At 40.6% G+C, this 15,685-nt stretch overlaps 1 protein-coding gene across 1 annotated transcript in view; it reads left to right on the top strand.

Annotated features, from left to right (window-relative positions):
- LOC103209060 (cytosolic beta-glucosidase) overlaps window positions 1–15,685 on the top strand; it is a 205,823-nt gene that overhangs the window by 68,307 nt on the left and 121,831 nt on the right. The window contains exon 2 of the mRNA XM_007954826.2: window positions 1,617–1,844. Coding sequence (XP_007953017.1) covers window positions 1,617–1,844 — 228 coding nt within the window. The remainder of the gene's footprint in view (window positions 1–1,616; window positions 1,845–15,685) is intronic.

Raw genomic sequence — 15,685 nt, 5'->3', positions numbered from 1 at the left:
AATATTTATTCAAAACTAGGAGCACTGTGCTTGAACAAAATTATATTTTAGTGTATATGACTACCTCATTCCAAGTTCCAATACCAGCCTTCTTCTCACCCTACCCCTCTAAACCCCATATATAGACTTGACTTAAGAATTATTGGAATGTATAAAACTATCTGCTTCTATAATACAAGGTTCCATTAATCATAATATTCAAAGTTAAGTGTGATGTCTCATTTGTAGAGGCATTTAGTCTTCTACCTTGATATCAACTATCATTTTTGCTTTTGTTAAATTTCCTCCTTCTACTAGTATTTCTCGGAGCTCTGGTAGCATAGTGCCTAAGGCACTTGACTGCTAACCAGAAGGCTGGCGGTTCAAACTCACCAGCCACTCCTTGGAAGGAAGATGGAGCAATCTACTTCCGTAGTGATACTGTCTCAGAAACCCAAGGAGGGTTCGCTATGAGTCAGGGCCGACTAGATGGCACATAACAACAACAACAACAGTAGTATCTCCCATCTTCCCATGCCCTCTCTGAGAACCTATTATTACTTGCTGCCTCTTGTTGGAATTAGAAGCTATGCATTAACCTGTTAGAACTGAGCACAGAATACAAGTAGATGAGGACCCGAAAGACCTCCTTATAATTTCTTTAGTCTACTTTTTTTCTAGTTCTGACCTTTTTTCTGATATAAAAATTATTATGAAATATTTCAAGCATATAAAAAAGATTGTGAGTAATGTAACAAATAGGCCCTGATGTTCCTTCCACCCAGCTTAAGAAATGAAACATAAGAGATACAACCCAAAGTTCTCTTGTGGCCTTCCCAGGCTCTGTTTTCCTGTGTTTCTCCCCAGAGGTAGTCATTAGCCTGAATTTACAATTTACAGATATGTTTTTATACTTCTACATCTTGTGTATGTTGTTGTGGCTGCTAGCTCCTGTTGTGTGGGCCCCTACGTCATGGCAGTCCCAAGCAAGACATAATGAAATACTGTCCACACTCACACCATCCCATGATCAATCGTGATCTTTTGTACATGGAGTTATGAGTTGGAGGCCCATTCAACAGCAGATAACAAAAGCATTTGTTGAATTAGCAGAGGCCAGAACGAATATATTTAGGACATGAAAATCATCAACAGTGGTGGACTAGCATTCTCCCTTCAAACAGTTGACTCATACTCCATTGGCAGATAATAAGAGACTAGGGTTGAAGCATAGAGTGCCAGAGGTAAGATCCCAGGGCACTGTCATGGACAAAAAGAAGGACAAGTCATGCTGTCAGTCATGACCCAGGGGATGTTCACAAGGAGGAGTTGTTTTCAACTAGACATTCTTAGGCTGGGGCCTGCCTTTGTTTACCAGGGGCAGAGATCTTCAGCTAATGGACCATGAAACCCTGCAATGTGCTGCACTGTGCAATAATTTTTCATTTGCCACCAGTCAGCTTCAGGGATCAAGGGCAGCTAAACATTTGTGCATGTTATTTTAAAGGCATATTTTAAAGTTATAAATATGGTACATTGAGTTAACAAGGTATGTTCTTTTGGTGACAAATATTTACATTCTTCATATGCCTCTTGATGTCAGGAGTGTAACCATTTCATTTTCTTCTTTTCCTCAGGAGGCTGGGATGCAGATGGAAAAGGCCCTTGTGTCTGGGACACGTTCACCCATCAGGGAGGAGAGAGAGTGTTCAAGAACCAGACTGGTGATGTAGCTTGTGGCAGCTACACTCTGTGGGAGGAAGATTTGAAATGTATCAAACAGCTTGGATTGACTCATTACCGCTTCTCTCTTTCCTGGTCACGTCTGTTACCTGATGGGACGACAGGTTTCATCAACCAGAAAGGCAAGTGTTTCTTAAAAATAGAAGGTTGCAGCTTTAATTCAAGGTTATTGCTGCAGTCTGGCATAATTAATCCAGTGTGCTATTCTGCAGTGTAGCTTTGAAATGGCAAGTTTTTAGAATGATTACGGGATACGTTTTTTTGATAGGTTTGCATTAGCTTTCTCAATCATATTCTGGTTTCTCTTGAGTTTTGAGATCTTCATGAGGTGGGTGGGGGGATAGGCCTGTGGCACGATGAGGGATAAGTGTTTAGTTACATAAAATAGTATTACAGTGTTAATCTGAAGGTAAATTCTCCAAAAGTTGATTCATTACATTATTTTCAGTTGTAGAATGTTCTGGTGTGTTAGGAAAAACCCTGCAGAACTTGAGAGGATTTTGAACACTTCTATTGGAGGTGAATGAGTGGAAGTAATTAACTAACCCAGTGGTTTGCCCAAAGGCCCTTGGAGTCACTTCACTTACTTGGGATTAATTGCTTGGCTGTTAACCACAAGGTTAGGGGTTTGAGTTTACCCAAAGCTACCTCAGACGAATGCTTGGTGATCCACTTCCAAAAACTCAGCTGTTGAAAACCCTCTGGAGAACAGCTCTGCTCTGACAGACATCAGGTTATCATGAGTTGGAACTGACTTGGTGGCAACTGGTTTGGTACATCACTTTCATCTGTATAAGCATTTTTTTGGCGTCCTCAGTGCTCCAGTTCCCACAAGTAGAACAAAATGCTATAAAGTACCTACCTCAGAGGGTTGATGAGAGATTAGATAAAATTGTCTTTATAAAGTTTTTAATATAGTGGTTGAAGTAAAATAAGCTTTCAGTCAGTATTAGCTATTATTGTTATTATACCTTGTAATTAAAAAGACCACTGACACATGGAATGACTGCTACTGATGAGACATTTCACACACATTCTATTCAATCCTCACCATCAGCCAGGAAGCTATAATTATCAGATTTTACAGAGGTGCATGTACAAATCCACATCAGTTGGTAAATGATGGGTCTGACCAGTTCCTTTGAAGCAAAGGGGGTTGGAAAAGTATGACCTGAAGGCCAAATCAGGCCTGCAGTGGTTTTTTTTTTTTTTTTTAATTTTAATTTTTATTTTAACAGCTTGTTTTACATTCAACGTTCCATGTACATCTAATTTCATTCCCCATTTACCATGTCCAACCCTACCCCAGTCTCTTCCCCTCCCTACCCTGTAACCTTCCCCTGTGCCCCTCATAGTTATGCCCTCCTGTTTGTCCTGCATTTCCTCCATGTGAATGTTGCCCCTCTGGTGCCTGGTGGTCTATTGCTCTAAGGGATATATTACCACAGAGTATGTCGGTGCATCATACTGGGTTGAATGGTCTGCGTGTACATCTTGTTAACTATTGGGCTGAGAGCCAGTCCCTGAGGGTGCATTTTATTCAAGGCACAGAATGTTTTCCAGGGCCATAGTATTGGGGTCTCGCCAGATTTCATCTGACCAGTAATTTTGGTCATTACTGAGTTTTTGGATTTTGTTAAATGTTTTCCCTCCCAGTCTATCCAGGATCTCCAGATTTAATCCTTTCCTTAGTGGTTGGCATTGGTAGCCAGGCACCATCTAGTTCTTCTGGTCTCAAGGGCCATGGTTTCCTATGGCTGATTACTTCTAAATGCCCCCTTCCTTTTTTTTTTTTTTTGCATTCTTCTTTGCTTCCGATGCTAGGAGACCATTAGCTGCATCTTAGATGGCCACTTGAAAGCTTTTAAGACCCCAGTCACTACCCACCAAAGTAAGATGTGGAGCAACTGCTGAGTGTTTTTGTAAACAAAGTTTCGTAGGAACACAGTCATGTCCATTCAGTTGTGTATTATTTATGGCTCTTTTCTACTATAATGGCAGAAATGAGAAATTGGGACAGCGACTGCATGGCCCACACTGTCAAAAGTATTTCCAGCTGACTTCTTACAGGAAATGCTTATTGGTACTGTACTATAACATAATACAAACCAACCAGTTGCCGTCAAGTAGATTCTGACTCATGGAGACCCCTGTGCTGCAGATTAGGACTGTGCACCATAGGATTTTCAAGGCTTTGGGCTCTGGTGGCATAGTGCCTAAGGCACTTGACTACTAACCAGAAGACTGGTGGTTCACACCCACCAGCCACTTCTCAGGAGGAAGGTTCCGCAATCTCCTTCCATAGTGATACTGCCTCGGAAACACAAGGAGGGGTCACTGTGATTCAGATCTGACTCTATGGCAGTGAGTTTGGATTTTCTTTTTTTTTGACCTTTCAGAAGCAGATTGCCAGGCATTTCTTCTGAGGCACTTCTGGGTGGATTCAAGCTGCCAATATTTTGGTTACTAGCTGAGCACTTAACTATTTTCTCCAACCAGAGACTCCCTCCTACAAATCAATGACTTTTTAATTAAGAACATTTATTGCTATTTTTGAGGAGCCCTGGTGGCACAGTGCCTAAGGCATTTGACTGATAAACAGAAGGTTGGTTGTTTAAATTTACAGCCACTACTGAGAAGGAAGATGGGGTAATCTACTTCAGTAAAGATTTACTGCCTTGGAAACCCAATGGGGGTTGTCATGAGTCAGAATTGACGGTAGGTTTTTTTTTTTTTTTGGTGTTGCAATAGTTAAGGCATTTGGCTGCAAACCAGAAGGTTGGTGGTTCAAACCCACAAGTTGCTCTGTGGGAGGAAGATGAGGCAATCTACTTCTGTAAACATTTACTACCTTAGAAATCCTGGGGAGGTCACTGTGGATTGGAATCTCAATGGCAGTGGTGTATTACTACTTAGTCCTGCAAAGAATTTCACACTATTAATAGGGCTAGCATTAGAGTGAGATGAACAAGATGTGTGGGCACAACATTTAAGGAGGCCCTTTAGTGTTAGGGCCTCCCAAGTACAGGAAGGGTGTATCTGACAGTGAGGGAGCTTGCTTGCTTCACCCTAGCACTCAATCAAGAACTTTCATTAAAACAAAGGGATTGATTTGAGTAAGTTATGTGATTTTCTGCTTAACAAGGACAACCCATGAAAGCAACTCCTCGGTGGTTCTGTGCTCTTAGCAATGTTCCTCTTTCATAGGAGGGGGGGATATTGTGAAATGGAAGCACCATATATGTATTCATATGTAGGACTGAGCCTGCAAGTAGCCTCCCCAGAATTGGGCAGCGTAAGATTAGCAGGCCAATTACTTGATTGTAAAGCCATAACTCATTGCTGTTGGCTGAATATCTATTTCTTGGCATTAATGGCCAGTTTTGTTTTTTTTTGACTTTGAATTGATTTTTTTGTTCAATTCGAAAGTGAACTCATCATTTTCTACCTCCCTAATCTAAGATCTGTTCTCTCTGGCATCTCCATACCTCAAGGTCTAATAACTGAGAGTTAAATCCTTTCTTCTCTACATCAATTGGTTGCCAGATATGGTTCATTCTACGCATGCCTCTTCATTCTCGCCCCTCCTAGCCATCCTCTGCCCTCACCCTAATTTTGATCATGCTCACGAAGCACTTTTTGATGTACCCTTGACAGATCTACCTACTTCCACTCTCTCTGTCCTTCAGTCCTTTCGCCGAAATGCTGTTGTGGCATATTTTCTAAAGTTGGGGCCAAATCATGTTGGTTTGGATTATCTCCTGGTAAAAACCAAGCAATATAAAAAAAAAATTGGTTTTCCCCAAGCCTCAATCAACAGAGTCTATATTCCTTCATATATCATTCCAGACCCAACCTGACTTATTCTTATCTCTGAAGAGCAGCAGGTTAAATCCCCCCATGCATATCACCCATGCAATCCCCTGAACATCTAACCCCCTACCTATTTAACATACCATGCAATTGTCTAGCTTTGTGGAGATTTGCTTAAACTCTTTCTCTTGGCTAGAATGGTCTTTTTAAAACCCCTCATCTTACCTGCTGATGGACAAGCCTCATGTCAAGGTCTAGTTCAAATGTCTTTACTTTAAAGTCAGCCTCTAAGCCAGAAGGGATGTCTTTATTTTATTTAATGTATTATTATTATTTTTATTGCCATGACATTTATATCACTCACTAGATTGCAAGCACCTTAAATTTAATTCAGGCCAACAAAGATATATTGAATGTCTAACATGTACTGAAGAGTTCTGCTGGTGCAATGGGTAAAGCATTGGGTTGCTAATCAGTAGGCTGGTGGTTCAAACTCACTAGCTGCTCTGTGGGAGGATGATGAAGCAGTGCACTTCTGTAAAGACTTACAGCCTTGGAAACCCAATGGGGGAAACTGTGAGTTGGAATTGACTCTATGGCAGGTTTTTTTTTTTTTTTTTTTTAGCGTCTGTTAGGGGCTGTGCTAGGTAAGAGTAAAATAGATATAAAAGAAGCCTCAAATTGCTTACTGTATAATGGGTAGAAAATGCTGCCTTCTACCACCTCTCTGTTTGGGTCATACTGGGGTGCCTGCGTTTTGCTATGATACTGAAAGCTATGCCACTGGTACTTCAAATACCAGCAGCGTCACTCATGGTGGCCTGATTTCAGTGGAGATTCCAAACAAAGGCAGGGTAGGAAGAAAGGCCTGTGATCTACTTTCAAAAATCAGCCAATGAAAACCTATGGATCACAATTGAATGTGGTCCAATAGAGTGTGAAGGTGAATCCCCACAATGAAAGGCATTTGATTCACACACAGCAATGGACTTGAGCATACCAATGAACATGCACATGCCACAAGACTAGCAATGGTTCTGTTTGCATAGGGTTGCCATGAGTCAGTACTGAATTGATGGTAACTAACAACATCAATTTTGCCTTGTTTAGCCCCTTATTCTATTCCAGTTCCTTGCAGGGGAGGGAATCATTAAACATACACTGAATTTCATTAAGTTAAAATAATCATAAGAATCACTCTATGGATAGCAAGAATTGCCTTTTCTTGAGCATGTACTATGTGCTGCTCACTGTGCTGAGTATTACACCTGCTTTTGCTGATGGTAGTCCTGTGACTGAGGGATTTAGTGCCTAAGGCATTTGACTGCTAACCAGAAGGCTGGTGGTTCAAATCCACCAGCCACTCCTCGGAAGGAAGGTTGGTCAATCTACTTCTGTGGTGGTACCACTTCAGAAACTCAAGGAGGGGTCTCTACGAGTCAGATCTGACTTCACAGCAGTGCGTTTGATTTTGGTTTGAACGGGGATAATGATAGCCTGGCGTAGGCCTGGGTGTAAGGTTGCCAAGACCACCAATTTCTTTATTATGAGTTCAACTGAAGTCTGTTGGCCATGAAAGACCTGGTTTCTCATGTAGTGCTCCTTTCCAATCTTGCCAAACCACTTACATTCTCTGTGCTACAATTTTTCTTTTGGTAAAATGAAGTGAGGGCACTATATCACCAGAATTCTTTCTCCTGTTGCATTCTATAATTCTTGAAGTTAGGAGCTTTCACTGTACTTCCATTTGGATAGTAAACAACAGGAAACAAACAAGAAACCACTGGTGCATGACAGCACCATAACCACCACTTGCCACTGAGTCCATTCCAACCCATGGTGAGCCAGAGTATGGCAGAGTAGAACTGTGCTCCACAGAGTTTCCAATGGTTGATTTTTTCAGAGGTAGATCACTGGGCCATTCTGCTGAGACATCTCTGCATGGACTTGAACCTCCAAGCCTTTGGCTAGCAGCTGAGTGTGTTAAGTGTTTGCACCACCTAGGAACTCCCAGATAGAGATTCACAATCTTGTTTTTGAAATTCTAAAATTCTAAAAGCTCTGGAACCTGAAAGCTTCTCCACTCCCCCTCCACCCTTAAGTTTAGTTCTAAAACTAACTTGGTAGCAAAAGCTGACCTGAATTGATGTGAAATTTCTTTATAATTTCAGGTTATTTCACTTGGGTGAGACTATTCATATATTTTACTACAGACATATTAATGGGTTTGATTAATGGACACTGACCCAGAATCACTGGGAGTGTTAATGGATGGTATATGCTCAGTGTGACCTTTCTAAAATCCAGAATTCTGAACACTTCTGGCCCCAACATTTTTGGCTAAGGAAATATGAGCCTGTATCAACATATCACGCTTTGCAAAAGCAACTGAAGACCTACAGCAGATCATAGAGACATACTGCAGAACAGCAATCTGAGAGGAGGAGTCAGAAGAACTGGGTGGAAGGGAAGATGGGGTGGTAGGACTGGAGTCACTGGAGCCACCTCAACAGGTGGGGAAATCCTCACGCACATCTTACTTAGGGTTCATAAGCCCCCAACACTTAGTTTTTATGGCCCCTGCTTTTGTAAAGCCATACCGTACCAGTTGCTGTGGAGTCAGTTCCAACTCATGGTGACCCATGTACGTCAGAGAAGAACTGCACTTCATAAGGTTTTCAATGGCTGTGATCTTTCAGAAGTAGATTGTGAAGTCTTTCTTCTGAGGTATCTCTGGGTGAATTTGAACTGCCAATCTTTCAGCTAGTAGCTGAATGCGTAACCATTGGCACCACCCAAGAAGTTCTTATAAAGTCATAGCTGATTAATATTACAGACTTTTCCTTGAACAAGAGGCCCCTGGAGGTGCTTCCAGTGGATAGAATTTCAATAAGCACTTGCTCAGTCTTGTGCAGTGATCTGTTGAAGCAACTGGAATAGTTTTAACTCAGAAAGGCCATCGTTGGTTTTTTTTTTTTTTTTCTTCCCCTTTAAACAGTTTCCCAGAGAGCATGTAAAGAATTAAAAAAAAAAAAAACTCTGTCACAAAGAACTTCTTTTTGTGTTTGACTATTTCAAAGCTTGATTATAGGACATTTGGAAATTTGTAAAATCTTTTGTTCTCAGACTAGAAGGATATTTTACAAAACAGCCTTTCTCATCCAAATGTCAAGTTTTCAAAGTTTAGCAAAAAGAGATTGAATTGGCCACTGGAATCACATATTTCTGTGTTTCACTACTCTTCAGGTATACTTTAATGTCTATGACAAATGTAAATTTCAAGTGATTAGTAGGAGATCCAAATATTGGAAGTGAAAATAAGGAAGATTTATGCAGATATTTTTTTTTTTTCATGTTTACTTTATTATTTAAATATGAGTGCATTTAGTAGCAATAGTTGTCCAATTCATTCATGAAACACATATTAGTCTCTTACTCTCTGTTGGGCATCACAGAAGACTGAATAATGGTTTCCCAAAGATAGCTATGTTCTCACCTCCAGAACCTGTGAAGATGTTACTATACATGATAAAATGTGGTTTAGTTAAAGATTTTGAGATTGGAAGACTATCCTGAATTATCAGGTGGGCCTGATATAATCACAAGGTTCTTATAAGAAGGATATAGGAGAGTCAGAGTGAGAGTGAACGATGTGAGCACTGAAAAGATGTTAGAGAGAAGAGAAGGTGCCATGATCCTGTCCAACGTTGATGATGGAGGAAGAACCATGAGCCAAGAAGCCTCTAGAAGCTGGAGATGGCAAGGAAGGAAGTAGCCCAGGTGACATTTTTATTTTAACTCAGTGAGAACCATTTTCCACCTCTGATTTCCAGAATCTTAAGATAGTAAATGTGTATTGTTTTAGGTCACCAAATGTGTGATAATTTGTTACAACAGCAATAGGAAAGTAATCTAGGCAGTATGCCAAGACAGTCTGGGGCAACTAAAGAAGCTGGTGATGCAAGCTGACAAAGAAGTGAACCAAGAGAGGAAAATCCTGAGCTATTACATGCGTGACGCATGGAGCACTCAATCAAAATTAATCCTATGTTAAGATGTTTAACACAGAATATTTAAAGAGGAGGATTCTATTTCAGTTATTTTCCAAATTGGAGATAGCATCATTGCAGGTTCCAACCACTTTCTCTTCTAGAGGATTTTCCACATTTCTTTTTTCTGTATAACCCTACTCCATTGCTGGCCTAGGCTGATTGGAGAAGGAAAAGACACCAGTCTTAAGGCTCTCTAGAGAAATAGAATCAGTTATACATAGAAAGATGATAGATAGATAGATAGGTAGGTAGGTAGATAGATAGGTACGTAGGTAGATAGATAGGTAAGTAGGTAGGTAGGTAAGTAGGTAGATACAGAGAACAAAAGAATTACTTCAAGAGATTGGCTTGAATAATTATGCAGGCTAGCAAGTCCAAAATCCTTAGGTCAGGTAACAGGCTGGAGCCTTCTTCAGGCTTGTACTCCAAGATCCATAGGTCAGGTGATGGGCAGAGTACATCTAGATGGGAGGCAGAGGACATCCTGAGGAACTCCTCTTTCAACTAATTAGTTGATTACATTTCACTACATTACAGTATGGAAAATGATCACATTACATTGCATTAGGTTACATAATGGAACAGTAACTACTCTGCTGTTTGGCCAAACCACTGGGAACCATGGCTTGGCCAAAATGACACATAAAATTAGCTATCACAATACCTCTTCCTATAACATCTAACTTTTATGATGATATCATTATAAAATATGAGTTTGGCCAAGTTCTTCCTTTTGCAGGGGTGCTTGCAATTGAAGTATTGTAAAGCTGAGTGAATTGGTGGTTGGCACTGGCTCTATGAGGTAGCTTTGGTGAATGGGATGGCCATTTTGACACTATGGCAAAATGGATGTGTAAAGAAAGCTGGTTCAAAAGGAAGAGAAGAATGGACTTGATATGTGGAGAGAAGCAGGGATGAGAGAGAATATTTTACCTGAGAGGCATAGAACATCTCAGCTTCCAGCTTCAATCCCCTTGAGTTGCAGCTGCAGTTATGTTCTCTCATTGGGTATCCAGTATCTTGATCATTTCAAATACTGTCTACCCCACCCACACTTACCACATACCTGCCCCCAATGCCACATTTGTACTTGAATTAATTTGTGTGGGTGTCTTTTCCCTACAGCCAAAAGACCCTAACTCAAGCATACTTCATGCTTTCAAACAGCAAATAGAAGAAATGTGCTTAAATTGAAACAGAGATATAGGACTCCAAAAGACCAGGGAAGTTGTAATTTTGAAGATAATCAGTTCTTTCCAAATGTTCAGAGACAGAGCAGGATCCAAATAACCTCTCTGTTACGATCCCAGTAATGGTAATCTTTGATCCTGTAAAAATACACACTTATTAAGAGAATTAGCTATCACTGAATTGTAACAATCTGATAAATAAAGTTAAATAACCATTTGATAATTTATTCTCATTCAGCAAAACACTCATGAGGTGCCATTATTCATATTCCCATTTTACAGGTGAATACACTTGGGCATAGAGAGGCCCAATGACTTGCCCATGATGCTATGACTAAAATATTTGCTGTGGGAGCTCTGATCTTAGAAACTTCACTCCACTATCTCATGGGAAATTCCCTCACAGCAATTAATTAACCTTCCAAGGCAGGAGCTAGATGCTCATTTTGAGATGCTAACTATTCACCACACAGTCCTCTGTTGCTCTGACTGGGCTGATGAGGAGGAAAAATGGTTCTTTTGAAAATGTATTTACCTTCAGTATAACAGAGGTTTGGGAGCTCTGGTAGCATAGTGGCTAAGGCACTTGACCGCTAACCAGAAGGCTGGCGATTCAAATCCACCAGCCACTCCTAGGAAGGAAGATGGGGCAATCTACTTCCATAGTGATACTGCTTCAGAAACCCAAGGAGGGGTGGCTATGAGTCGGGTCCGACTTGACAGCACATAACAACAACAATACAACAGAGGATTATCATCTTGTTTGAATTACATTGACTGGGCATCATTAATGATTGTGTCATATCTAGTGATGACTTAAGAGATACATCGTTGACTCCACCAAAAAGAAAACAAAACATAAACAGAAAACCAAAACAGATCTGTAACTGGGAGCCAACTCCAAAGTAAGTGATTTTTAAGGCTAGTAAAAGCATTACCATGTTTCTCATTCTGAAACATTAGGAAACATCAGAAGTTGTGTTTCATAGTGGGAACACCTCAGCCCTTGTGGTGAGATAGACCTGAATTTAAATGTTGAGTGTGCCATTTGACAAGGAAATCTGGTGACATAGTGCTTAAAGAATTTGGCTGCTAACCAAAAGGTCAGGTTTGAACCCACTGGTAGCTCTGCAGGAGAAAGATGAGATGGTCTCTTTCCATAAAGATTCACAGCCTTAGAAACCCAATGGGACACATCTACTCTCTCCTTAAGGGTCTCTACGAGTCAGAATTGACTTGATGGCACTGGGTTTGGTTTTTGGTTTTGTGCCATTTGACAAAATTGGGCCTTTATGTATGATACTCACTCTGTGAATCTTGATTTCCTCCTGTGATCAGTTGAAATAATAGTGATCATCTGTCAGAGTTAGGAGTCTCTGAGTGGGATAAACAGTAAACTGCTTGGCTACTATTGGAAAGGTTAATGGTTTGAATTCACTCACAGGCACTTTGGAAGAAAGGCCTAGTGATCTACTTTGGAAAGATCACAGCTTTTGAAAATCCTCTGGAGCATAGTTCTACTCTGACACACATCATGGGGACATCAGGAGTCAAATAGACTCAATGGCAACTGTTTCCTGCTCCCTCCTTAGGCTTAGTGCTAAGGTTATACAAGACATGTGACATCTGGTGCATGTAGTATGAGTACAGTAAAGCTGTTGTTATTTTTACATTCAATGTCATGTTGTTGTTGTTATGTGCTGTCAAGTCGGATCCGACTCATTGTGACCCCTCCTTGGGTTTCCAAGGTGGTATCACTATGGAGGCAGATTGCCCAACCTTCCTTTGAAGGAGTGGCTGGTGGGTTTGAACCACCAGCCTTCTGGTTAGCAGTCAAGTGCCTTAGGCACTACACGGCCAGAGCTCCCTTCAATGCCATACTCTTCTCTATGAGAGAATGAATGAATGTACATGTGAACAATGGCTCGACCATAAATGACAATCAGTATTTGGTCCCAATAAGATCCCAAAGTGCCAAATCACAATGTCTGTCCACAATTGGTCCAGAAAAGCTAGAATTTGGTCAATGACTGCCAACTTCTCAATTTTTTGCCCTGCTTCTGGCTCAGGACTAACCAGAGAAAGCCAAATATGCTTCCTAAACCAAACACATAGGATGTCCTCCTTTCAGTTAGCCTGCCTCCAGCTTCCCCATGCTAATGGCCTCCAATCAGGGCATACTTGAAACCTTCTTTTTTTTCATTACAGAGCTTCCCACACCTCTGCCTACTTTGCCTATTTCCAAATGCAAGTGTGGTGACTGATTTGCTGTAGCAACCCCTGAATAAATAAGCCCTGTTCACATTTGGGTTGTATTTGCTTCTTTCCACATGCCATTTGGTCTTTCACACAATTATTTGTCTTTTCTCTCTTTGTAGGTTAGTGTTTCCTCCTTGCCTTATGTGAATAATTTATATTCATCTTTTAATGTCAGCTTAGATATCCCTAATAATAACAATAATAATCATCATGATCTGGATGATAGCTAACGTGCACTGAGACTTTACCACATGCCAAGAAGTGTTCCAAGCAGATTCCATTTACTACTTCATTAAACTTTCACAATAATTCATTGAAGTGAGATTCTGTTGTTATCCACATTTTCCATATGGAGAAGGAGACTTTGGAGAGACAGTAGTTTACCCAAGGTCATTGAGCAACTAGATAAAGGAGTTGTGAGATAAATTCAGGTATATGGGAGTCATAGTCCACCACTGAAGGCATTTTGCTACATTGCTTTCAGAATGTTCTCTCAGATGCCCCAAGTTTGGGGTAAGCACTTCTTATCATATGTTCCCATAGCAGTCTGTACTTCACCAGTATTTCTATATTATAGATGGTGCCATAGTGCCTAAAGCATTTGACTTGCCAGAAGGCTGGTGGTTCAAACCCAGCAGCCACTCCTTGGAAGGAAGACTGGGCAATCTACTTCCGTAGAGATACTGCCTCAGAAACCCAAGGAGCGGTCGTTATGAGTCGGAATTGACTCTAAGGCAATGAGGTTTTTTTTTTTTTTTTACATATTTATCTACAGTCTCAAGTAAAATGTAAGCTCCTTGAGAGAATGAACAGTGTCTATCTTGCTTATATGTATACGTCCATCATATGGTGTTGTTGTTGTTAGGTGTTGTCAAGTTGGTGGCAACTCTTCGTGAATCCATGTACAACTGAATGAAACAATGACCAGTCCTGCATCATCCTCACAGTCACTGCTATGCTTGCGCCCTTTGTTGGCAGCCACTGTGTCAATCCATTTTGTTGAGGGTCTTCCTCTTTTTTTGCTCACTCTCTACTTTATCAAGCATGATGTCCTTCTCTGGGGACTAGTCCCTCCTGAACCCATGTCCAAAATACATGAGATGAAGTCTTGACATCTTCGCTTCTAAGGTTGTACTTCTTACATAATATATTCCTGTGAGAATCAGCTGGTAGCCAGAGGTGGCTATGAATTCCCCTGGACTAAGTTAGAGTTTTAGAGCAAACCATTAACTGTGTATCTCTTAATATTCCAAGCCTCTGGCTATCAGCCTCTGTAACCCACATTCTGGGACAGATGTTGAGGTCTTGTTCATGCTCAGTGAGTATCTTCTACCCTTGTAAGACTGATGGGTCTGGGAAAACACTTAGGCAGTCATCTTGTTCAATTCATGAGCTTTAGATTTAATAAGCTTAAGATAATTCATTCATTCAACAAATATTTTATTGTCTGTTAAATTTCTGGTACTGTCCTAGGATTCAGAATTCCAGAGGTGAACTACATAGGCAATGACTCTGCTTTTATGGAGCTTATATTCTACTGAGGCTAAGAGACAAAAACAAGTGGGCAAAAAAAAAAAAAAAAAAAATATTGTCTACAATTATGAAAATAACACAAAATTATTGCTAGCAACTTGCCCAAAAGTATACATTTCAGTACATGCATCTTCCAATCATATCACCCCATCCTGATCTCACACCCTAATCAGTCAGCCTTCTTTGGAATCCTTCATGATTCTTTCCAGTCTTTAATTGATGATACCTGTTGTTTGTTGGCCTAAAGTCAGCTTTGACTCATGAGGACCTTATGTATAACAGAGTGAAACATTGCTTGGTTCTGTACTATCTTCATAACCTTGGTGTATTTGAGACAGGGCTTTGAACCAAACTTATTCTGGTTCAACCAATTGCTGAGAATTTGTCTTTCCACCCCAGATGTACTGAATTTTGTAAGATAAAAGGTGATACAGGCTACACCCAGGAAAACTCGCCTTACATCAGATCAGGGCTGTGACCTGATTAAGGATCTTGCATCCCACCATAATCCCCTTACCACTCACTCATGAGCTGATCACATCAGAACACATCATGGGATGATTACCTTATTATGTAACTGCCAAACTGCTGAGAATCATGGACCAGCCAGTGTATGTGCTGGTTCAATACATCTAGGGTGTAAGGGGATTGAACAGGAATGAACTTGGTAGAAGTCCTGGTTTGAACTCACTCTCGCAGCTATGGTGTCTGTCCACCTCATGGAGGGTTTCCCTGAACATCTACTTTACCAAATATAACGCTCTTTTCTAGTGAGTGCTCATTCTGATGATGTGTCCAGAGTAAGCAAGATGAAGTCTCACCACTCTTGCTTCTAAGAAGTATTCTAGCTCTACTTCTTTCAAGACTGATTTGTTTGTTCTTCTGGCAGTCCAGCATTCTTAGACAACACCACAATTCAAACGTCAATTCTTCAATCTTCCTTTTTCATTATCCAGTTTTCACATGCATATGCAGTGACTGAAAAGATTATGGCTTGGTGTAAATACACCTTGGTCATCAAAACGACATCGTTGCTTTTTTAACACTTTAAAGAAGCCTTTTGCAACATTGTTTGTTATCTGTTGTTATTGTTATTTGCCATGGAGTTGGACTTGA

This window comes from Orycteropus afer, unplaced genomic scaffold, assembly GCF_000298275.1.
Source record: "Orycteropus afer afer isolate SDZICR_OR568_19922 unplaced genomic scaffold, OryAfe1.0 scaffold00475, whole genome shotgun sequence".
Classification (NCBI taxonomy): domain Eukaryota; kingdom Metazoa; phylum Chordata; class Mammalia; order Tubulidentata; family Orycteropodidae; genus Orycteropus; species Orycteropus afer.
This window is presented reverse-complemented; position numbering and strand designations above follow the sequence as displayed.